Consider the following 25,953-nt stretch of genomic DNA (forward strand, 5'->3'; position numbering starts at 1 on the left):
TCAACTTATCCCTGACCGCTGGCTACGTCCCTTCCGTCTTCAAGAGAGCGAGAGTTGCACCCCTTCTGAAAAAACCTACACTCGATCCCTCCGATGTCAACAATTACAGACCAGTATCCCTTCTTTCTTTTCTCTCCAAAACTCTTGAACGTGCTGTCCTTGGTCAGCTCTCCCGCTATCTCTCTCAGAATGACCTTCTTGATCCAAATCAGTCAGGTTTCAAGACTAGTCATTCAACTGAGACTGCTCTTCTCTGTATCACGGAGGCGCTCCGCACCTCTAAAGCTAACTCTCTCTCCTCTGCTCTCATCCTTCTAGACCTATCGGCTGTCTTCGATACTGTGAACCATCAGATCCTCCTCTCCACCCTCTCCGAGTTGGGCATCTCCGGCGCGGCCCACGCTTGGATTGCGTCCTACCTGACAGGTCGCTCTTACCAGGTGGCGTGGCGGGAAACTGTCTCCTCACCACGCGCTCTCACCACTGGTGTCCCCCAGGGCTCTGTTCTAGGCCCTCTCCTATTCTCGCTATACACCAAGTCACTTGGCTCTGTCATAACCTCACATGGTCTCTCCTATCATTGCTATGCAGACGACACACAATTAATCTTCTCCTTTCCCCCTTCTGATGACCAGGTGGCGAATCGCATCTCTGCATGTCTGGCAGACATATCAGTGTGGATGACGGATCACCACCTCAAGCTGAACTTCGGCAAGACGGAGCTGCTCTTCCTCCCGGGGAAGGACTGCCCGTTCCATGATCTTGCCATCACGGTTGACAACTCCATTGTGTCCTCCTCCCAGAGCGCTAAGAACCTTGGCGTGATCCTGGACAACACCCTGTCGTTCTCAACTAACATCAAGGCGGTGGCCCGTTCCTGTAGGTTCATGCTCTACAACATCCGCAGAGTACGACCCTGCCTCACACAGGAAGCGGCGCAGGTCCTAATCCAGGCACTTGTCATCTCCCGTCTGGATTACTGCAACTCGCTGTTGGCTGGGCTCCCTGCCTGTGCCATTAAACCCTACAACTCATCCAGAACGCCGCAGCCCGTCTAGTGTTCAACCTTCCCAAGTTCTCTCACGTCACCCCGCTCCTCCGCTCTCTCCACTGGCTTCCAGTTGAAGCTCGCATCCGCTACAAGACCATGGTGCTGGCCTACGGAGCTGTGAGGGGAACGGCACCTCAGTACCTCCAGGCTCTGATCAGGCCCTACACCCAAATAAGGGCACTGCGTTCATCCACCTCTGGCCTGCTCGCCTCCCTACCACTGAGGAAGTACAGTTCCCGCTCAGCCCAGTCAAAACTGTTCGCTGCTCTGGCTCCCCAATGGTGGAACAAACTCCCTCACGACGCCAGGACAGCGGAGTCAATCACCACCTTCCGGAGACACCTGAAACCCCACCTCTTTAAGGAATACCTAGGATAGGATAAAGTAATCCTTCTCACCCCCCTTAAAATATTTAGATGCACTATTGTAAAGTGGTTGTTCCACTGGATGTCATAAGGTGAATGCACCAATTTGTAAGTCGCTCTGGATAAGAGCGTCTGCTAAATGACTTAAATGTAAATGTAAATGTAAATGCTTATGGTAGACAAATTAACATACAATTATCTGGCAACAGGTCTGGTGGACATTCCTGCTGTCAGCATGCCGATTGCACGCTCCCTCAAAACTTGAGATATCTGTGGCATTGTGTTGTGTGACAAAACTGCACATTTTAGAATGGCCTTTTATTGTCCCCTGTCAGGATTTGGCCAGGGTTGTTCCGGTTTTTGGTCACTAGATGCCCCCATTGTGCTTTTTGACCTTTTGTTTTCCCTTGATCCCCATTATTATTTGCACCTGTGCCTCGTTTCCCCTGATTGTATTTAAACCCTTAGTTTTCCTCAGTTCTTTGCTCTGTGTTTGTATGTTAGCACCCAGCCCTAGTATTCTGTGAACTCTTGTTGATCCCGGTGGACTCTCTTGTGGAATTCTGTTTTTTGTTCTTGTTTATTTATTTTTGAGTATCTTTTGAGGCTTTTTATGCTATACCTACCACCTTGTGGATTTACCTTTTTGTCTTGGAGGATTAACTTTGTGCTTGTGGAATTCCTTTTGAGGTTGTGGAGTTACATGTTTTCCTGAAGGACTTCACTTTTTACTTCATTAAATACACTGTCTCAAGTACTGCTGTGTCTGCCTCATCTTCTGGGTTCTGCCGACTATTCGTGGCTCAGTTGGTTAAGTGACTGTTTCTCACTCCGGAGACCCGGGTTCGTAACCGGGTCCTGACAGTCCCCATCACAAGGTGCACCTGTGTATTGATCATGTGGTTTAATCAGCGTCTTGATATGCCAAACCTGTCAGGTGGATGGATTATCTTGGGCTCCCGAGTGCCACAGCGGTCTAAGGCTATGCATCTCAATGCAAGAAGCATCACTACAGTCCCTGGTTCAAATCCAGTCTGTATCACATCCAGCTGTGATTGGGAGTCCGTAACAGTGGTGCACAATAGGCCCAGTGTCGTCCGGGGAAGGCCGTCAGTGTAAGTAAGAATTTGTTCTTAACTGACTTGCCTTTAATCCTAAAGGATTTTTAAAATCTATGCAAAGTGGAAATGCTCGCTAACAGGGCTGTAAACAAATTTGTGTATGAAAAATGTCGGAGATCTTTTATTTCAGCTCATGAAACATTCGACCAACACTTTACATGTTTACGTTTACGTTATCTTTTTGTTCAGTGTACAGTTATTTTTTTTATGAACAAAAATTATAGACCAAATATACCTTCTTTTCTTCAGTGAACAAAAAAAAAACAGTCCTATAGTTTTATGCATGACTTTCCATACGTCTTACATAATACAATTGGTTTGCTGTACCAAACAGCTGCTGAAAGATGGATTTCTTGTCTTCAGTCTGAAACCTGTTGATGTTCTGAACAGACAGACTGACAGTCAGGATCACCCTGTGTGTTAACAGAGTCAGGGAAAGTAGCCACTTTTTAACAACATCTGCTTCCTATGACTTTCATTGTTTCATCATACAGTTTCATCAATAACTTTTTTTTACACTGCAAAATACAACAAACTAGTATACCTCCTTCTCTGTATGCCTTATGTTATTTATTATTCACTTAAGTTATAAATTATCAACACAAAAATCCACTCAAATACAAACATCCATTCCACGCTTGAGCATCTGTATAAAAGTAAGATGTTGCAAACATTTTCAAAAGGTTGGGTATATATATATATATATAAAAAATAAAATAATAATAATTGTGAAAAACAATGGTGAGTTTTCTTTATTTTATAACACAGCTGAAGACTTCTTTGCTTTTCAAGGTTTTTTCACACTTGATTTGAATCAGAACAAAACACAATTATACATGACATTAACATAACTTATTATGGGTAGACCTATTTTTACAAAAAAACTACTAAGTCACAAAAGTAATAAATTGCCTGTCAGATGTTTTGGCTGTGCATGGCTGACTGCTAAGCTGGTGGGATTTGTACTGAATATGGAGAGGACTGTTTTGACTGGGTATTCAGAACTGATCACAGACAACAGCCAACACTGTAACACTCAGTAGCACAGGCTTTTGTGTATGTGCTTAGCACTGGTCTGTGTCGGGGGTCACTAACATAACATTTAAACTAATAGATAGGGTGTTGGACTACATATACAGTGCATTGGGAAAGTATTTTTCCCTCATCAATCTACACACAATACCCCATAACGACAAAGCAAAAACAGGTTTTTAGAATTTTTTTGCTAATTTATAAAAAAAAACTAAAAAAACAGAAATATGACATTTCCATAAGTATTCAGGCCCTTTACTCAGTACTTTGTTGAAGCACCTTTGGCAGCGAAGACAGCCTAGACTTCTTGACAGTCTTCTTGGGTATGATGGAACAAGCTTGGCACACCTGTATTTGGGGTGTTTCTCCCATTCTTCTCTGCATATTCTCTCAAGCTGCGTTGTCTTGGTTGTGTACTTAGGGTCATTGTCCTGTTGGAAGACGAACCTTCACCCCGGTCTGAGATCCTGTGCCCTCTGGAGCAGGTTTTTATCAAGGATCTCGCTGTACTTTGCTCCGTTCATCTTTCCCTCGATCCTGACTGGTATCCCAGTCCCTGCTGCTGAAAAACGTCCCCACAGCATGATGCTGCCACCACTATGCTTCACCGTAGTAATGGTACCTGGTTTCCTCCAGATGTGACGCTTGGCATTTAGGCCAAAGAGTTCAATTTTGGTTTCATCAGACCAGATAATCTTGTTTCTCATGGTCTGAGACTCTTTAGGTGCCTTTTGGCAAACTTCAAGTGGACTGCAATGTGCCTTTTACTGAGGATTGACTTCTGTTTGGCCACTCTACCATAAAGTTCTGATTGCTGGAGTGCTGCAGAGATGGTTGTCCTTCTGGAAGGTTCTCCCAATTCCACATAGGAACTCTGGAGCTCTGTCAGAGTGACCATTGTTTTTTTGGCCACCTATCTGACCAAGGGCCTTCTCCCCCGATCGCTCAGTTTGGCCAGGCGGCCAGCCCTATGAAGAGCCTAGGTGGTTCCAAACTTCTTCCACTTAAGAATGATGGAGGCCATTGTGCTCTTGGGGACCTTCAATTCAGCTGAATTGTTTTGGTACCGTTCCCCAGATCTGTGCCTCGACACAATCCTGTCTTGCAGCTCTTTGGATAATTCCTTTGACCTCATGGCTTGGTTTTTGCTTTGGTTTGCACCGTCAACTGTGAGACCTATATAGACAGGTGTGTGCCTTTCCAAATCATGTCCAATCAATTGAATTTACCACAGGTGGATTCTAATCAAGTTGTAGAAACATCTCAATGATGATCAATGGAAACAGGATGCACTTGAGCTCAATTTCGAGTCTCATAGCAAAGGGTCTGAATACTTATGTAAATAAGGTATTTCTGTTTTACATTTTTTATAAATATGCTAACATTTCTATAAACCTCTTTTCGCCTTGTCATTATGGGGTGTTGTGTGTAGACTGATGAGGGAAAACATTTATTTTAATCAATTTTAGAATAAGGCTGTAACGTAACAAAATGTGGAAAAGGTCAAGGTGTCTGAATACTTTCCGAAGGCACTGTATGTTGCTGATAACGTACAGACTGTAGCTTATGGTATACTGTATAGGTAAATACTGGATCTCAGCTTGAATTTGGATTAATATGATCCTGTACTGTAAGCCCTAAAACACCTCCTCAAAACTCAGAGGATAAATGTTGATTAGGAGACATTCAAGACCCGTGTCTCTGAGTGCCACACAGCACCGTTGTGTTGTCTTTGGCTCAGATCAGTCAGCCTATTAAAGATTGTATTGATCTAAAACTCACTGGTTTAATGTAATCTTCCCTCTGTTCCACTCAGTAATGGCCAACATGTTGTTGATGGACCAGACAGACATGGTCATTTCGACAGGATATGTGAAGCACTTTGAATACCTAAGAGGGATGCTGTATGCTTGAATCCAATGGGGTGCTGCTATACACATAACTTATTGGTATGGAGATGGCTATCCATACCACTGCTATTTTACAGAATGTGACTGAACAAAGATGTATGACATCAATTGTATGAGTTTGTGTGTCTGGCTGTTAAAATCTTGTGGTCTGTGGGTGTGTAGTGAGTGTGTAGTGAGTGTGATGATGAAACATAATTAAGCAACAAGGCCCGGGTGGGGTATGGTATAAGGCCAATATACCACGGCTAAGGGAGGTACGGCTAAGGGCTGTTTGTATGCACAACGCAACGCAGAGTGCTAGGATACAACCCTCAGCTGTGATATATTGGCCATATACCACAAACCCCCAAGGTGCCTTATTGCTATTATAAACTGGTTATCAACGTAATTAGAACAGTAAAAATAAATGTTTTGTCATACCCGTGGTATATGGTCTGACATACCACAGCTTTCAGCCAATCAGCATTCAGGGCTCGATCCGCCCAATTTATAACATCAGATAGACCGCAACTGAGAGACGCCGTAAACAATACATTTAAGATCTGTCTGTCTGATTCAGACTGTTCAGTGATAACCAACACAACAAGCCACAGAATTCAACAACATAACACTCTGTACAAACATCAGCCCTCTTTAGGTTGAAGTTGCTCTTTTCCCACAACACACACTGATCAATATCCACTCCTCCAGTACAGACACACAGAGACCGGGGCTGGCCCGGAATGAGCAGAAGTCCTCTGATTGGACAATAATTTCCAATGAGGAAGTGCTCTGCGCCCCTGATTGGTTAATATCGAATTAAAAACGGTAAAAGGAAGAAGAGAATCCTCTCTAGCGCGGTCATGGATGTTGTTGCCATTGGAGGTGGTTGCCATGACAATGCTGCCTTCTCCTTTAAGGTTTGGTGTCCCGGGCCCCAGCCTTCTTACACAGATATCTCATAGGTTGTGCCACCCACCCCGGTCACCTTTTTGACATTACTGTGGCGGCTAGGGCTGAGGGGGTTGCCCTGGGCACTGGAGCTGTTGGGCCCTAGATGGCAGTCCGTTTGCCCATTCACTTTACTTTGCATCATGGCCTCTCTGAATGGGTAGAGAAAAACAAGAGGGCATAGTTATTTGAAGTGAGAACTAACTTTGCTTTAGATAGAAATGAGTTGTAAAAAGGAAGTGGAAAGGAAATCGACTGTGTGTGAAATGTGGTGTCTTTTCCTGTTAAATAAAATATGATAAAGAAGACATAAGGGGTCAAATATGATAAAGAAGACATAAGGGGTCAAATATGATAAAGAAGACATAAGGGGTCAAATATGATAAAGAAGACATAAGGGGTCAAATATGATAAAGAAGACATAAGGGGTCAAATATGATAAAGAAGACATAAGGGGTAAGCCAATAGTGTGTTGTTAGTGATGTTGTGGGTTTGTATGGAGTTTCTGTAGGTGGTGAAAACATGCATAGAGAGACGTAAATGTTAATGTTGCCCTCCCAGATGGAAGGGATGGGACAGGAGGGAAATAAGCATGCAAACAGAAGGAAATGATAGTGGCGTAATGGAACTTTATTCATCCGAAAGACAGATCATTTAGAAAAATACAAAAGTGGACTCCTATGAAGGCAAAACATTTAAATCCAGTAACAGACACAGTACTTCATTTAGGATAAAAGGGTATAATATCTCAAATATACTGTATGTACACAGCACAGGAGGCTGCTGACGGGATGATAATAACAATAATAACAATAATAATAATAACTACAGGTGGTTAGTGACACTTTAACTGGGGAGATCGGCTCATAATAATTAATAATGTGAGCGGTGCAAATAGAATGGCATCAAACACCTGGAAACTATGTGTTTGATGTGGTTGATACCATTCCACCAACTCCGCTCCAGTCATTACCACGAGCCCGTTCTCCCCAATTAATGTGCCACCAACCTCCTGTGGTTTACAGAATAGACATGTTAACACCTAGCCTAAGCTCTCTGAGGCTAATTACTCATCCTGTGTGTGGGGGGGGGGGGGGGGGGGACTAGAGCCCATACACTGCTAGTTTCCTCCCAGTCAGCCAGCAGGGCTTCCTGTGGAGACTGAGGTCTGTACCCAGCCCCATTTCATGCACCCCAGGAGACGTTAGGAGGACGTTAGGATTCATACCTTGGGCCACCCAGGCGGGGTGAGTCTGTCCTCTCTAGGGCATGGATAAAGGAGAGTTTCTGGTGGGTGTAGGAGGGGGATTGGGGCATGGCGGGGGAGTGGTGGGGCTGATGGGCTGGGGAGCGGTAGGAGGGCTCGGAGGAGGGCTGCATGCTGCTGTCAGTGTGCAAGGAGCTGGAGGAAGTCCTGGGGGCACGTACCAGAGAGGAGCCACCAGAGGAGCGCAGCACGGGGGTCCGCGGCCCGTAGCTCACCACCCCCATCAGGTTGTCCCTGGAGCCTCCATAGGCTGGGGGTGTGGGGCCTTTGGAGCTTGGGCCCCGGGACCCGTCTGGGTAGCAGGCGCTAGGAGGCAGGCCGTACCCTCCAGGGCTGTCAAACATGCCTGAGTCCTGAGCCTGATTATAGGCCTGAGCCTGAGAGTGTCCCCCGTGGTGCAGCAGCAGCTTCTCCTTCTCCTCCATCTCCTTACGCTCCTGGATGGATGCCATGATGGTTTTGGAGAGGTTGTCGTAGCGCACCGGGGACGGGTCCCGGTCCCGGGGGGACTGCCTGCTCATGCTCATCCCTATCCCCCTGGAGCCCAACATGGGGCTGAAGCTAGGGGGGACCTGCTGCCTCTGGCTCTGCAGTTCAGGCCCCCGCACATGGCACATTTTGGTTGGCAGGTAGGGTGTGTGGAAGCCCATAAAGGGCATACCGGGGTGGGCCATGCACTCTGCCTCTGTGGCTGGGGAAATGCTGGGGTTGAGCAGGCTGTCGTAGGAGAGGCTGCCGTTACGGTTGGACAGTGTGTTGGGGGAGAAGACGCTCTTGTAGGGGGTGGAGGTGGCGGTCTCGGGCTGCAGGGTAGGCAGCTGGCCCTTGTCCCTGCGCTGGTGGGCCTGCTTCAGGCTGAGGGAGCGGGAGTTGATGAGGTAGGAGTCCAGCTGCAGTGGGGAGGACTGGAAGGTACGGTGAAGAGGGGCATTGTGGTAGTCAGGCAGGTCCAGGTTGGGCTCTGAGCGGTAGTCAACGTGGCAACGGCCCTCCTCCAAGATGGCTGACGCCTTATGGTGGTCATCTGGCATTACAATCTGACAAGACAAAACAACACAGAAGTAATGAGAAATATGACTGGATTATTATTTTGACTAGCCATATTATAATAAAAAGGGTTTTCTTATATTTCACATTCGCAACTGTGCCGGAATACAGTAAAACACTGGGAAAGCCTGTTTGCGATTACTATCAAATTCAGTCATTTAGTCTGACCTTCTCCCCTGCCGCGTTGTAGTGGACTTTAGGGATGGTGCCGAACGAGGGCCGGTACTTGTACATGGCCGGGGTTGAGGGGTGGGTCTTGCCAGTTAGGGAACTATCTGGAAGGGGAGGACAGAGAGGACAATGTTACTGTGTGAGAGAGAGCCAAACAGTCATCAGATCCCAGCACAACAATCAGCCTGTTGTCTGTTCAAATGATGTAAGCATCCAAATGTATGGTGTTAGAATTGATAGTGTTGTCATCAGAGCCTTTCACGGCTCATTAGGCTGTGAAAGTCTTTCCCTCAGTTCAAGCTAGGATCTTAGAAAGGCAAACAGGAAAGAATAGACATTCAGCAACTAACAATATACAGACAAAAATCATTAGAAATCATCCTTGCATTGAAATCCTTGCTTTTATTTTTTTAGCACAACAGACAGTTGATATGTCCCACCAATGTTTTCAGGTATATCTTATGGCTCCGGCAGTGATTTTGTCATTGCAAATAATGCAGTAACATAAAACACCACCAAGTGGCAGTAGAGCTACAGTGGGGGGAAATAAGAAACAGGAAGGTCCATACAATGAAACATGACATTCACTGAGTGTACAAAATCCTAATATTCATCCATTTCTCAAAGCTTAAAAATCCTTCTTTAACCCGTCGCCTCCCCTTCATCTACACTGATTGAGGTGGATTTAACAAGTGACATAAATAAGGAGATCATAGCTTTCACTTGGATTCACCTGGTCAGTCTATGTCATGGAAAGAGCAGGTGTTCCTAATGATTTGGACACTCAGTGCTGATGTAGCCTTATACATGCCATTGCGGTGCATGGGGAAAAAAACCTGCAGTGTATGTCATGTTTTGTAGCATGTTGTACTACAGTACCCATAATGCTCTGCAACTATATCTGGTTTATCTTACTAGACGTGTTCAAATAAAATAAAATGTTACTTGTCACATGTGCTGAATACAACCTTACTGTGAAATGCTTACTTACAAGCCCTTAACCAACATTGCAGTTCAAGAAATAGAGTTAAGAAAATATTTTCTAAATAAAATAAAGTAAAAAAATAAAATAAATAAATGAAAAGATAATAAAAAGCGAGTAGCAGCAGTGTAAAAACAAAGGGGTGGGGGGGTCAATGTAAATAGTCCGGGTGGCCATTTGATTAATTGTTCAGCAGTCTTATGGCTTGGGGGTAGAAGCTGTTACGGAGTCTTTTGGACCTAGACTTGGCGCTTCGGCACTGCTTGCCGTGTGGTAGCAGAGAGAAAAGTCTATGACTTGGGTGACTGGATTATTTGACAATTTTTGGGCTTTCCTCTGACACCGCCTAGTATATAGGTCCTGGATGGCAGGAAGCCTGGCCCCAGTGATGTATTGGGCCGTACGCACTACCCTCTATAGCGGCTTACGGTCAGATACTGAGCAGTTGCCATACCAGGCAGTGATGCAACCGGTCAGGATGTTCTCGATGGTGCAGTTGTAGAACCTTTTGAGGATCCCATGCCAAATCTTTTCAGTCTTCTGAGGGGGAAAAGGTGTTGTCATGCCCTCTTCACGACTGTCTTGGTGTACTTGGACCATGATTAGGTGTGGACACCAAGAAACTTGAAACTCTCAACCTGCTCCACTACAGCCCCGTTGATGTGAATGGGGGCCTGTTCGGCCCGCCTTTTCCTGTAGTCCACAATCATCTCCTTTGTCTTTCTCACATTGAGGGAGAGGTTGTTGTTCCTAAAGATAACACTGTGGTGTCCCATCTCCTTTTATATTTAACCTTTATTTAACATTTATTGAACCTTTATTTAACTAATCAAGCTGGGTAAGAACAAATCCTTATACAATGGTAACAGAAGCAAGAGGCAAAACTGTCAAACCTTTACTATAGCCCACTCTCAATAGCTTGTTCACTTAAAAGGTTGATTTAGCACAAAAAGGCAGTCATTCATATGGACAGGGTCCTTCAGATAAATATTCATATTCTTATCACCTTCTTCTATGGCAGAATTCCACCTAGAATACAGTAACATAGAGAGGGAGTGATTCATGCTGTAATTATCTCCTCACATTCCCCTGAACACATCTCACCCCCCCCCTTCCCCCCACACTCACAGTCTGGAGCAGATTCACTGAACCAGGCCCGCTCACGACAAATTACACCTAATTTCTCCTCGCTGATGAAGAGTCCTGCCACACTGGAGTTCATTCATCAAGCCCAACTATCTATATAAGTCATGACTCTAGCATTCAAATGAGATGGAGCACTTTTAAGGGGCCAGAGAGAGCAGTTTGGTTCAAAACACCAGAGAGAGAAAGGAAAGAAGGGGAAAGAAAGAGGGCGGGAGAGAGTGGGATAGAGAGCGAGAGAGAGAGAATGAGAGTGCTCATTACGTGCTACTTGCCTTTGCTGGATGTCAGCTGGCTCTTCAGCTGGTTGTAGCGGTCTGCTTTGGGGGGCAGCGGTGGCTGGGTGTCTAGGCCTTTATCATCCAAGGCCAGGCCATCCAGACTGATCTTGGACTGGAGAGGGGGGAGGACGAAGGGATGAGGGGTTTAATGTGGTCTTGAAAGTCAACAGCAGGTGGAGGAACAGAATGGGGAATAGGTCTAGGGATAGGACTGGGGACAGGGTAGGGTACAGGACAGGGAATAAGGCTAGGAATGAAGTAAAGGCACTGACTAGGAATAGTTCAGTTGAAGAGGACTGGAAAGATGACTAGGGGAAAGATGGAGAATAGGAGCGGGAATAAAACTGTGGATAGAACAGGGCATAAGACTAGACAACAAAGACTGTTGTGTCTACTGAATGTACTGAATCTTACTTTAGACCGGAGGATACTGGTGTGGATCCCGTTGTCGCTGACCTTGATGCTGATCTGTCTGTCAGAGATGTCTGGTCTGATGAAGGGGGGCTGGATGGAGACAGGGGGCTTCTTCCTGGGGTCCACACCCGTGTACCTGTATAGAGGAGAGGAGAGACAAGAGTTGACTTATCATATGAGAGTTATGTGACAATGACAGAATATGGCAAGACAGCACAAACAGATCTGGGACTCAGGCTATACGGGGGTATTGGGGTTGGCTTCGATGGCTGATAACGATTAGAACAAAACTGTTTCATCCCCACCCGGGTATCGTCTCTCTGCGGCTATCTACTCTGATAATTTTAGCAGTGTAATATCTCCCAAAAGGTATTTTTAATCTGGCTGCTGAATATGCGAATATGCGAAAGTGTGTTTGTGCTGTGCTTGATTTCCCCTTCACTGTTGTTCTACAAAGTGATTCAATTCTCCAAGCCATCTGCCTTCCCCCAGGGGTAGCTGGATTCATCCAGGCAGAACAGGACACACCACACACACATATACGCATATGTACACACACATACCCACGCATACGTACACACACATACCCACACATACGCATACGTACACACACATACCCACACATACGCATACGTACACACACATACCCACACATACGCATACGTACACACACATACCCACACATACGTACACACACATACCCACACATACACATACGTACACACACATACACACACATACACATACGTACACACACATACCCACACATACGCATACGTACACACACATACACACACATACACATACGTACACACACATACACATACGTACAAAAGCACGTGCAAGTGTCTCACTTTGGACATTGTCGCAGTTCTGACTCAGCTGTCCACTCAGAATGATTACAGCAGAATTGGTACCGTAGCATCCCCCTGGTCGACTTTTTAATGGTCAGTCTGTCCAGCTCCCACCACCACCCACACCCCCTTCACGTAGGAATCCATGTCCTCCTTACCTGGGCACCAAGGGAGCACACAGGACATACTTGATGTTGCCACAGCAACCCTGCGTGAAGGGATTTACTCCTCCGCGGAACTTGCCCGTCACCTGAGGAACAGAATGCGTTGTTAGAGTGGGAGGAAGAGGAGACCCGAGGCCAGAACACACACACACACACACACACACACACACACACACACACACACACACACACACACACACACACACACACACACACACACACACACACACACACACACACACACACACACACACACACACACACACACACACACACACACACACACACACACACACACACACCTATAACTAGCTGGCGGATTTGAGTTGGCAAGTGAAGATGCAATGCTGATATTTTGTCCTGTACGATACATGATATAATGTACTGTATGTGAGTGTGTGTCTGTGTCCCCGTAAGTTGGTCTTGGGCAGGCCCCGTCTCACCTGTTCGTTAGTGGTGCGACCTCTGGCGACAAGGACCATATGGAAGCCTGTCAGGCCCATGACTGGAATGAAGAAGAGCCCTGCTATACACATCACCACCAGACTGGGCACACACAGTCAAGGCATGCACAACATTTTCTGGACCCATTGTAGCAGCTGCAAACCAACCAGCACTGCCAACAATAACCGTATGGCTGCCATCAATGACCGTATGCCTGCAACTGAGCCATTCAGACAACCCTTTTAGAGGAACAGGCATTTCTGTACACAACAATCAAACATTTTCATACTTCACCAGCAGGGATGTGGTACATCTGACAAACCATACAAAATGAGGGGTTCCAGTCTAGTGGTCTATCTTAATGCTTAGACACACTTTTCCACCAGGCCCTTCAGAACAGAACACAAAAGGCACTAGTTTTGTTATGGGTGAAATAAGACCCGGCTGGCGGCAGTGTGGATGGATACGTGATGGTAGTATGCAGCGTGCCCAGCCTCTCCATGTGGTGCAGCACGAACAGTAGGCCGAAGGAGAACACGCCGACCATGTGGATGCTTAGCGACAGCAGGAACAGGAAGAAGTAACGGTAGTTCCTGCGTCCGATGCAGTTGTTCACCCAGGGGCAGTGGTGGTCAAAGTCCTGGGGAGGGACAGAGAGATGGATGGGTGTTAGACGATGGACATAGGGCAGAGTGGAGATGAGCAAGATCAGACTCTATACTACATGATGAAGCTCTTCGGTGCATTCAAACGCTCAATAGAGATGGTTCGACCAATCCCATAACCTCTGATTGCAAGTCAGATTTCTGAGGTCAGTCAGGGATTATTTTTATGAAAATCTAATTCAGCTGTCTTTGATGTCGTTTTTGGTTGCAGTTGAGCATCTACTGAAGAACACTGCATCGTTGGAAGTGGAAGTTGTTTGGCTGACATATAGTAGGCTACCTCACAACCTTCAGTTCAAAGTCAGATTTGACCTCTTTCATGGAGTGTTAGACTGTACATGAAAGAGCGAGGCAGAGCCACATCAGTAGGTTACTGGGGAGAGCGACACAGCTGGAGAATGCGACTTCAAATGGGGGAAAAAAGTTATGAAACCAATATTCTATATTACCGAATACTGCTTGGATATGGTGTAAAACATGATGGAAATCCAATGATGAATAATATTGTTCACAGACAGTTGATTTAAAGGTCTTATCTGTGAAAACATACCAGTCAGTTGAAGTGGACACAAATAGCAACAAGGCTAACACCACATTGTACTGTGAACAGCTGATTACTGGGCGTTTGAGTGCGTGTGGCTTACCTCCACGCAGTTGTCACACACGCTGCAGTGGGAGCAGCGGGGCGGTCTGTAGAAGTGACAGGTGGCACACCACTTCATCCGGACCTGAATTCCCTTGATTTCCACGTTCTTGTAGAGAGGCGCCCGGAAATCATCGTCCTTGTCCTCGTCCTCTTCCGCTGTGCCGCAGGGTGAGAACACACACATCATTAGCAGGAAAGTACACACACACACACACACACACACACACACACACACACACACACACACACACACACACACACACACACACACACACACACACACACACACACACACACACACACACACACACACACACACACACACACACACACACACACACACACACACACACACAAATCTGATTTATATGATTCCATTTGACAGGGGCAACAGGAGGTAGACTTAAATAAGCTAGCTCCCATGGTTAGCTGTCTGTACAAATGTACACTTTATAGACACAGGGCACTCTGTAGCCCACACATTTGGCATTTAAACAAGGTAGTGACCAGTAATGTTTAAAGCCCAGGAGGCTCTGGCATTCAGAGAATGACTCAAAATCCCATTCCAGCCACACCGCTGGTCATTGCACCGCTGTGGTCGTTCGGAAAAATTACATTTCCACAGGTTTAGTGGATCTTTGCACAACTAGCCACTTTAGGCTTAGTGAAATATTTCTATTTCTATGTGGAGTCTATTGTTCCAGAGAGAGATGGTGATGTCTTTCAGTTCATCAAAGAGCCCATTCAACCTGAAGGAGGATCATCACGGGGCTCCATCTAAATACACATATTACACTCCCCCCCGTTCAATACCTGGAGGGAGACGAGAAAGAACAAATACACTCTGAACACACACACACACACACACACACACACACACACACACACACACACACACACACACACACACACACACACACACACACACACACACACACACACACACACACACACACACACACACACACACACACACACACACACACACACACACACACACATCCTACTGGGAGATATATCTGTTGTTCTGAGTTTTAGATTTAAAAAGGTAACGGACTGAGAAACTGAATGAAAACATCTCCCCTGCAGCCTGCTCTTTCAAAACAATCCTCAGCAGACATATTAATGAGAGGCTTTATCATCCAACAAACAATAGAAGGCTTTACATTTAAAGGCCTTATATTACAGAATAACATCAGCCTTTATATTTGAACTTGGTAGCCACACTCACTGTACCGGTCAAATGTTTGGACACACTGACTCATTCAAGGGTTTTTCAAAGTAGTTGAAATGTTCCGGATTGACTGACCTTCATGTCTTGAAGCAATGATGGACTGTCGTTTCTCTTTGCTTATTTGAGCGGTCCTTGACACAATATGTATTGGTCTTTCACCAAATAGGGCTATCTTCTGTATACCACCCTTACCTTGTCACAACACAACTGATTGGCTCAAACGCATTAAGAAGGAATGAAATTCCACAAATGAACTCTTAACAAGACACACCTGTTAATTGAAATGCATTCCAGGTGACTACCTCATGAAGCTGGTTGAGAGAATGCCAAGAGTGTGCAAAGCTGTCATCAAGGCAAAGGGCGGCTACTTTGAACAATGTCAAATATAAAATATATGTAGATTTGTTGAACACTTTTTTGGTTACTACATGATTCCAGATGTGTTATTTCATAGTGTTGATGTCTTCCATATTAATCTACAATGTAGAAAATAGTACAAATAAAGAAAAGCCCAGGAATGAGTAGGTGTGTCCAAACTTTGGACGGATACTGTACGTCATACATGATTCACAGCAATTACAGAGAAGGTCACAACACTCCTAGAAGCAGGGATTTAACTGCAGTTTGTGGAGGCAGAAGTTGTACGATTATCCATGTGGCCACAGGCATCTCACTATAGTGGGCATACGTTTCTCTCTGTAACACTCGGCCTCTCTCTATAAAACTACTGCTGCTCTCCCCTCGATCTCCATAGCAACCACAGTGAGGAGAGACCAGAAGGACACTGTCATTTCAGGGACATAAACAGTGAACTGGCTGTGCCATATGAGCCCTAGTAATTGTTACTTGTTTATGGGGGGGGGAAGATAATTTGTTAAAGACACGTGCTTATCATTTCACCAGCACGTTACTACCATCAGGTGTAAATGGACCGCATTCAACGATCATTACTAAACATAGGGGCCGGGCTGTCCACCAGGAGAATGCATTGGGGACATATGATGTGCCACAGCGCAGATTATACAGTGGACGACGACACACACACACACACACACACACACACACACACACACACACACACACACACACACACACACACACACACACACACACACACACACACACACACACACACACACACACACACACACACACACACACACACACCCTCGACCAGGGCTTGGTCGCTCAGTCACAGGCATGTATGTAATGCACAGCCTGGTGCAGAGAGGGCACAGTTATTTTCTAATGGGTACTGAGAAAACCGAGATGAGAGAGCGAGAGAAAGAGAGAGAGAAAGAGAAAGAGAGAGAGACCCATTTATCTCATACAGACCAATACTGTCAGTGGTAAGGGGCACTGACCTCTGGGGAAGACTCCAGGGTCCATGAAGGTAGCCATGCTGAAGTTGGCCAGCACAAAGAGGAAGACGACGCCATTGTAGAGAGGCACACCGGGGGAGATCGCTTTGGTCAACCAGGGGCACCTGCAGAGGAGAGAGAGAGAGGACAGCCGTTAGGATCCTCCGCTCATAGTTCATTCATTATTGATGTACCAAACATGTATGCACACTTGGATGCGCACGCACGCACACACACAGACACACACACACGCACGCACGCACACACACACACACACACACACATGCATTGTCGAATACCGATACATACTGATAGAGGCATGTAATCAGCCTTTGAAATTAGGGATGGAGGGAGGGGATGCAAATAGGTGACTGCTGCACGCCCCTTCCCCACCCCATCACCTCAACCACACACACCACCTCAGAGAGCCTCACCCACACACAGTCAGCAGTGCAGACAAGATTTTCAGCATCTTTAATCCCACGCAAATAGGAAAACAGCAAGCCTTGCAAAAAGGCGGACATGGTGTAAAGCTGGAATTGCTTCTTCGCCTCTCGAGATTCAAAAATAATAGCAATGGCATCATCAACTATGCATGGGACAGATCAGATCTCCTCTCAGCCTCAGATATGTCAATGAGAGACGATTTACACATGAGGACAGGACTGTACTGGAGTCCAGAGCTGTGCTAAACTACAATGTCTAACATTTCCTGGAATTAGAGAGGAAGTTGCAGACAAATAGACTGGACAGGGAGACAGACAGACAGTTGGCAGAGGTAGTGTGTTGCTGTTGTGGATGGTACACACAACCTAACATGCTACCTCACTACATAAGGCTCCAAGGTTTTCCAGAAATCCTGTTTGAAAGATTGCTGGAATCAGGAGGGAATTAACAGAAAATCTCTGAATCCTCAAACTGGGATTTATGGAAAACCTAGTCCAGGACTAAAACCGAATCACTTAGACATTTTGTGTGTCAAGCTTGACTTTATCCACAGGCTTATTCATCATCACGTACCGGGAAATATGCACAGATACCTGCAACAATGCTGCTTTCAAGAATAACAATTCCAATTGTTTAGCACTGCTCTCATTTTCAATGGATATGTGGGCTGAAATGTCAAGACATTGTATTGACCCAGGAAAGGTCTCTATGCCTCATCGTTTCTGCAGGGTCTCCCTCTAGAGGCCCACCTGAGCCACAATGCAGAGCCGGTTAACTGTAGTCAGCCATAGACAGAAAGTAAGAATGAAAGACTGGGTTTTATGTGGCTGTAAATGAGTGAGTGGTGTTAGTGTACACAACATGAATAAATGTAATGTCTCCTGGGGGAGGCAGCGGTTTCGAGGAAGCGCCTCTTCGATCACGCCCGCTCGATCAGCGTTACTGCTTTACACACACAGTGCACACATACTGTATGTATACACACAACACTTCTAACAACATGGGTTCAGTTGGGGGGGTAACAGAACATAGATTGACTAAGTTCTACCAAATGAACTTGGGAGACATAGCCTGGGAGACGTTAGTTCAGCTTCAAATAAATGATCAGGGACAAGTAACACATTTCAGCAGCTGTTCCCCCACCAATAAAATCCCTGGACTACGAATGATGTGTTTTGCCCACAGTGATGAGAACAAGGAGAGAGCCAAACAAAGCACAATCTTTTCAGCTGAAAGAGCATTTTAAGAGCCCAGGAGCAGACCACACAATGGGCGGAAAATGTGATTCAGAGACATTTGTTAATTAAGTGGCAACAACGCCAATCACAAGACTGTTTTACAGTAAACGTAGGCACAATGCTAAAAATAAAGTAACAAATTACACAAGTTGTCAAAAGTTTAAATGAAGTTTTCCCTGCTTTGGCGACTAACTGAACCCATTTTACCTATAACAGGGAGTCCCACTGACACCAAGGTCTCTTTTGCTAGGGAGCCCTGCATCTTACAATTACACAACAAATTACACATAGGAAATACACCAGAAAGCAATACAAAGAGAATAGAAAAATACTAAACACACTCATGAAAAACAATCCCATTCCTCAAAAAGGTCTTCAAATCAACACTGAACTGCCCGAAAGGCACCAATGCATCCAATTGTGGGGAACTCTGAAGATTGTTCCGTACATGGGTTGCAAAACCTGTCACCCATGATAAAACCTGTCACCCATGATAAAACCTGTCACCCATGATAAAACCTGTCACCCATGATAAAACCTGTCACCCATGATAAAACCTGTCACCCATGATAAAACCTGTCAACCATGATAAAACCTGTCACCCATGATAAAACCTGTCAACCATGATAAAACCTGTCACCCATGATAAAACCTGTCACCCATGATAAAACCTGTCACCCATGATAAAACCAAGTGCACTATGGCAAAACCTGTCACCCACGATAAAACCTGTCACCCATGATAAAACCTGTCACCCATGATAAAACCTGTCACCCATGATAAAACCTGTCACCCATGATAAAACCTGTCACCCATGATAAAACCAAGTGCACTATGGTAAACTGCATCCAAGGGCTTTAGTGAAGTGGCAGCTGCATTCATGTAGATGATGTTGCCATAGTCTAGTACCGAAAGCAGTGTTGGAGAAGCTACTCTGAAAATATAGTTTCAAAAGTGACCAATTACATCATACTAGAAGAAGTTAATAAGTTATCATTTTGTAAATTTGAAATGTCAGACAACAAATTGGCAGGTCAGATAACGATGTAGTCCTACTTTTACAGAATGTGTTCTTTAACATTATGCAGGTCTGATGCTCGAAAAAGAATGGGAATGAATGCCTACTACATCCATATTTTATTTTTGCAAAATAAAGTAGTGTTCAGTTCCAGTAGTTAGATACACCACTACAGTGAAAAGAACAACAAGTGAAAAGACTACCTAGATTATAATTGAGTTCAATTACCACCAAACTACTGAAAAATGTAGTTAAATTATTACTTGAACTACGTGTATTTCACTATTCCCCAACACTGACCGGAAGGAACGTGGACTAAATGATCTGCCTTCTACTATCTAGTGAAAGGCATGACTTATTTCTATAGAAGCCCATTTTTATTCTCAACTTCTTAGTTAACTATTTAAAAGACAGCTTATCATATATCCAAATGCCCAGATTTTTGTAAGCAGGGACATGATTCATGTGGGTACCATCCAAGGTACATATGCGTAAATCATTAGGCATTTTACAGTCAACCTAGAGGTTTACTCTAATATGGTTAGATTAACTCTTATAGCATTAAATCATTAGTCAGGCTAGAGGCCCACTGCTGGTACCAAAAGTGTTCTAATGTAATGAGTCTGGCTCTAGAACCTGCTCGGTGGGCACAGACGTCATTTCAACATCTAGTTTGGGTTTTGGCCATCTGTATATGAAGTGTACACAAAATACTCAAGGGATGAACACCACACCACACCACACATACACACACACTCTAGATTCCATCTGCACATATTGGTTTAAATGTGGGAATTCTGACAGCAAGCCATTGCTACATCCAAAGAAAAGCCCGATTCCTCAGAGACCTGCCCATTGTGAGTGTTAATGTACCTCCCAAATCCCCTCTTAAGCCTCACCTTGCTCCAGGAGGGGAACAATGCCCCTCTTGAGGTTTACCAAAGGACACAGTGACATCATCATAAACCTCACCCAGTGTCAGTTTAGGGTCAATATAGATATTCACATTATAGAATCACCCCTACCTCAGCTCAGGGACATAGATATCACATAATATAACCTAATTTCACTGGCAGACTCCAGTTGGTGTTTGTTAGTATCGTTCTTGCCTATTAAGATGGAGACTTTACAATTAGAAAATTCTGTCTACTGCAAACTGCAATGTCACCCAAAGCACAGAACAATCCCTGCTTTGACAGTCAGTTGATTACGCAGAATCTGAAAGAACATTTCCAAACAATCTAACTTGAAATCTTTCTAACATGCAATAGAAAACCTGAAAGTGAAAAGTTCTGAGATCTTAGAGTAGTAATGAGCATAATTATTACACAAACAACACACATTCTCATTTATTTATTCACTTTGATGGGTGTTGGCGTGATGCCTGATGTGATTAGTTTGTTGTATGGTAGTCTAGCTCTCTAATGTTCTGTTCAGGCACTACGATATAGATCGGATTCTAGCAAGACATCTATCCCCCACATCCCACAGCCATTTGACTACAAAAATCTGGTCGTCGGTTCATTTCCATGCTTTAGATTTGAGCGGAAAGCTGCCGGTTTTGAAGCTGCTCTTATCTGCTGGAGTGGTTCTGGGAGGGGGAAATGTATAAGCGCAACATCTGAAAAAACATCAAAAGGCAAGAGCGTGTCAACCTGGAGTGCTTTCTGCATCCTTTCACCTGAAATAGAAACAGAAACAGCCAGGTATGACTTGCTTCCTCATCCCAACCAAACAATGAGGAGGAAATGTTAGACATCTTAACTACACGACTGGCTCTATTGTGACTAGATTTATAAGAAAACTATAATCAAATCACAAAAGAATCCTTTGAAAATGTAAATCTAGCTACATCCCCTGCCCATTGTTAGTGAAGGCATTTGAGGGTGGCTCCACTCTTGTGTTGGGCAGAGAGAGAAGCGCTGGTGGGGTTATTGCAGGGCTCCACTCTCCAGTTCACTAATTCATCATTTGCAGAGTATGCTGGTCCATTGAGGACACAGAGATGTCTGTCTGTCTATCTGTCTGTCTGTGGGATTGTTCTCTCATTAATTAAAGTGTTAGTTAGGGTCGTCCCAGTGGGCTGCAGATGGACACCATGTGTTCCTCCAGACTGCCCACTGACCACTTATGTCCTGGGATGGCCAGGCTCAGGCCTCACCACCCTACAATGCCAACCCAGAGGGATAGCCCGACTTAGGCCGAGCCACCCTTCCAACCCACAGGGTTAGTGCCTGCTCTGAAAGTGGCAGTGCCATTCATCAATAACATTGATATAGACCAGGGCCATGTCCAGCGGGGATAAAACTACTGTATTTGAAACGGCGCGGTACGACCTGAGCGTGGGGTTGTTCAATTTCAAGGTCTGCAGCACAGCACTGATTTTCATATTTTAATCTTTCTCCTCTAATCAGGAACGGATTCAGACCTGAGCGATCAGATGATTGAACTGACTCTCAGGCCAATAAAAAAAAGACCCCTGAATACCCCGGCTACCATAACCTCCTGCAATCTCAATCCCAGCTCTTTCAAATCATCAAATCTCTCTTTTTCATCATCTTTTCATTTCTCGTCTCCACCAACAGATCTTTCCCATCCAGAGAGAGGGAGAGAGAGTCAGAGACAGAGAGAGGGAGAGAGAGTCAGAGACAGAGAGAGGGAGAGAGAGTCAGAGACAGAGAGCGAGAGAGGGAGAGAGAGTCAGAGACAGAGAGAGGGAGAGAGAGTCAGAGACAGAGAGCGAGAGAGGGAGAGAGAGTCAGAGACAGAGAGAGGGAGAGAGAGGCAGAGACAGAGAGCGAGAGAGGGAGAGAGAGTCAGAGACAGAGAGAGGGAGAGAGAGTCAGACAGAGAGCAAGAGAGGGAGAGAGAGTCAGAGTCAGAGACAGAGAGAGGGAGAGAGAGTCAGAGTCAGAGACAGAGAGAGGGAGAGAGAGTCAGAGACAGAGACAGAGAGAGGGAGAGAGAGTCAGAGACAGAGAGCGAGAGAGGGAGAGAGAGTCAGAGACAGAGAGAGGGAGAGAGAGTCAGAGACAGAGACAGAGAGAGGGAGAGAGAGAGAGAGTCAGAGTCAGAGACATAGAGAGGGAGAAAGAGTCAGAGTCAGAGACAGAGAGAGGGAGAGAGAGTCAGAGTCAGAGACAGAGAGAGGGAGAGAGAGTCAGAGACAGAGACAGAGAGAGAGGAGAGAGAGAGAGAGAGAGTCAGAGTCAGAGACAGAGAGAGGGAGAGAGAGTCAGAGTCAGAGACAGAGAGAGGGAGAGAGAGTCAGAGTCAGAGACAGAGAGAGGGAGAGAGAGTCAGAGTCAGAGACAGAGAGAGGGAGAGAGAGTCAGAGTCAGAGACAGAGAGAGGGAGAGAGAGTCAGAGTCAGAGACAGAGAGAGGGAGAGAGAGTCAGAGACAGAGAGCGAGAGAGGAGAGAGAGAGAGAGTCAGAGACAGAGAGCAGAGGAGGGAGAGAGAGTCAGAGACAGAGAGCGAGAGAGGGAGAGAGAGTCAGAGACGGAGAGAGGGAGAGAGAGTCAGACAGAGAGCAAGAGAGGGAGAGAGAGTCAGAGTCAGAGACAGAGACAGAGAGGAGAGAGGGAGTGAGAGTCAGAGACAGAGAGAGGGAGAGAGAGTCAGAGAGAGCAGAGACAGAGAGAGGAGAGAGAGAGAGAGGAGAGAGTCAGAGTCAGAGACATAGAGAGGGAGAGAGAGTCAGAGTCAGAGACAGAGAGAGGGAGAGAGAGTCAGAGTCAGAGACAGAGAGGGAGAGAGAGTCAAAGACAGAGACAGAGACAGAGACAGAGAGAGGGAGAGAGAGAGGGAGAGAGAGTCAGAGTCAGAGACAGAGAGAGGGAGAGAGAGAGAGAGTCAGAGTCAGAGACAGAGAGAGGGAGAGAGAGTCAGAGACAGAGAGAGGGAGAGAGAGTCAGAGTCAGAGACAGAGAGAGGGAGAGAGAGTCAGAGTCAGAGTCAGAGACAGAGAGAGGGAGAGAGAGTCAGAGACAGAGAGCGAGAGAGGGAGAGAGAGTCAGAGACAGAGAGAGGGAGAGAGAGTCAGAGACAGAGAGCGAGAGAGGGAGAGAGAGTCAGAGACAGAGAGAGGGAGAGAGAGTCAGAGTCAGAGTCAGAGACAGAGAGAGGGAGAGAGAGTCAGAGACAGAGAGCGAGAGAGGGAGAGAGAGTCAGAGACAGAGAGAGGGAGAGAGAGTCAGAGTCAGAGTCAGAGACAGAGAGCGAGAGCATTCACCTTATTGAAGTATTTTTTTTACTAGTAATCAAACTCCCACTAACTCTTAGTGCTTAGATAATGGGGCCAATACAAACTCCAGTTAACTGTGGCCCCCTGAGAGCTTGACTCTGCGTCTATAATGGATGCACACTTCTGAGACACACCAGTCTGGGCTCACACACTTCATTAGCATTCCCCACCTACACCAGCGGCTTGGCTGTCAATGGAGACAGCATAGATGTTAAAACAGCCTTTTAATATAAATGGGTGACAACGGGTCAGAGAAGAAGCAATTCTGCTGATGGGGATGCGAGGAGATGAGGCCAGGAGCGGAGTTTGTTTACTTGTAAGTTAGCTAGATATTTGAAGCTCATTATTATGCTTGAAATGGCTTTCAGATGAATATAAATGAATGGAAACGGAGCCATTTGAGATCCTCCGACCGATTAAACTTCCACTTCAGCCATGTAATACTAATGACGGGAGCGGGAGAAAGAGAAAGAAAGAGAGAAAGGTGGAGATAAAAAGAAAGAGTGAGAGGAGTGAGAGTGAGAAAGAGTGAGAGAGAGAGAAAGAGAGCGATAAAAGAGAGCAAACGAGTGAGAAAGAGAGCCTTGGGTATAAAGGCTGCTGTCGCTCTATGACTAAGAAGCTAAAATGAGAAAACCTGTGCTGCTGCCGCAGAGAGCACATTGTATTCCAGTGTAAAATCAAAATATATCACATTTGCATTGAGACTAAATCAAATGCTTTGCACTGTTGCTTTTCATGCCCTATACTTGAATATTCATCAGCAACTTCTCATCAACTCTGAAGAAAAACTATGAAGGAATAAGAATTAAGAAAATAAAATGTATTACTGTGACTTGAGGATATTCAAACTCAAGTGATTCAGTAATGGAATCTTAATAAGCATGTGTGTGGTAAACTGTTATGTGATAACACTAGGGATGGGTATCCCTGGAAACAGTGGCTTGCGAGAGTATTCTCCCCCGCTCTTATTTTTCCTATTTGTTGCCTTACAACCTGGAATTAAAATGATGTTTTTGATTTACACAACATGCCTACCACTTTAAAGATGCAAAAACATTTTTTTTCTTTCTAGCCACTCTTCCGTAAAGCCCAGCTCTGTGGAGCGTACGGCTTAAAGTGGTCCTATGGACAGATACTCCAATCTCTGCTGTGGAGCGTACGGCTTAAAGTGGTCCTATGGACAGATACTCCCATCTCTGCTGTGGAGCGTACGGCTTAAAGTGGTCCTATGGACAGATACTCCAATCTCTGCTGTGGAGCGTACGGCCTTAAAGTGGTCCTATGGACAGATACTCCAATCTCTGCTGTGGAGCGTACGGCAGATTAAAGTGGTCCTATGGACAGATACTCCCATCTCTGCTGTGGAGCGTACGGCTTAAAGTGGTCCTATGGACAGATACTCCCATCTCTGCTGTGGAGCGTACGGCTTAAAGTGGTCCTATGGACAGATACTCCAATCTCTGCTGTGGAGCGTACGGCTTAAAGTGGTCCTATGGACAGATACTCCCATCTCTGCTGTGGAGCGTACGGCTTAAAGTGGTCCTATGGACAGATACTCCCATCTCTGCTGTGGAGCGTACGGCTTAAAGTGGTCCTATGGACAGATACTCCAATCTCTGCTGTGGAGCGTACGGCTTAAAGTGGTCCTATGGACAGATACTCCAATCTCTGCTGTGGAGCGTACGGCTTAAAGTGGTCCTATGGACAGATACTCCAATCTCTGCTGTGGAGCGTACGGCTTAAAGTGGTCCTATGGACAGATACTCCCAATCTCTGCTGTGGAGCGTACGGCTTAAAGTGGTCCTATGGACAGATACTCCAATCTCTGCTGTGGAGCGTACGGCTTAAAGTGGTCCTATGGACAGATACTCCAATCTCTGCTGTGGAGCGTACGGCTTAAAGTGGTCCTATGGACAGA

General features: G+C 45.6%; 1 protein-coding gene across 1 annotated transcript in view; it reads right to left on the minus strand.

Moving 5' to 3' along the window:
• Nucleotides 1-4,989: 4,989 nt before the first annotated feature.
• LOC124034180 (palmitoyltransferase ZDHHC8B-like) overlaps nt 4,990-25,953 on the minus strand; it is a 92,366-nt gene continuing 71,402 nt past the window's right edge. Inside the window, exons 2-11 of the mRNA XM_046347022.1 lie at nt 17,086-17,207; nt 14,486-14,643; nt 13,644-13,816; nt 13,176-13,278; nt 12,727-12,818; nt 11,715-11,850; nt 11,295-11,412; nt 8,892-8,998; nt 7,638-8,713; nt 4,990-6,561 (exon numbers count right to left, since the gene is read on the minus strand). Of these exons, the coding sequence (XP_046202978.1) occupies nt 6,405-6,561; nt 7,638-8,713; nt 8,892-8,998; nt 11,295-11,412; nt 11,715-11,850; nt 12,727-12,818; nt 13,176-13,278; nt 13,644-13,816; nt 14,486-14,643; nt 17,086-17,207 (2,242 nt within the window). The 3' untranslated portion in view covers nt 4,990-6,404. The remainder of the gene's footprint in view (nt 6,562-7,637; nt 8,714-8,891; nt 8,999-11,294; nt 11,413-11,714; nt 11,851-12,726; nt 12,819-13,175; nt 13,279-13,643; nt 13,817-14,485; nt 14,644-17,085; nt 17,208-25,953) is intronic.

Source organism: Oncorhynchus gorbuscha, linkage group LG04 (genome assembly GCF_021184085.1).
Source record: "Oncorhynchus gorbuscha isolate QuinsamMale2020 ecotype Even-year linkage group LG04, OgorEven_v1.0, whole genome shotgun sequence".
Taxonomy (NCBI): Eukaryota; Metazoa; Chordata; class Actinopteri; order Salmoniformes; family Salmonidae; genus Oncorhynchus; species Oncorhynchus gorbuscha.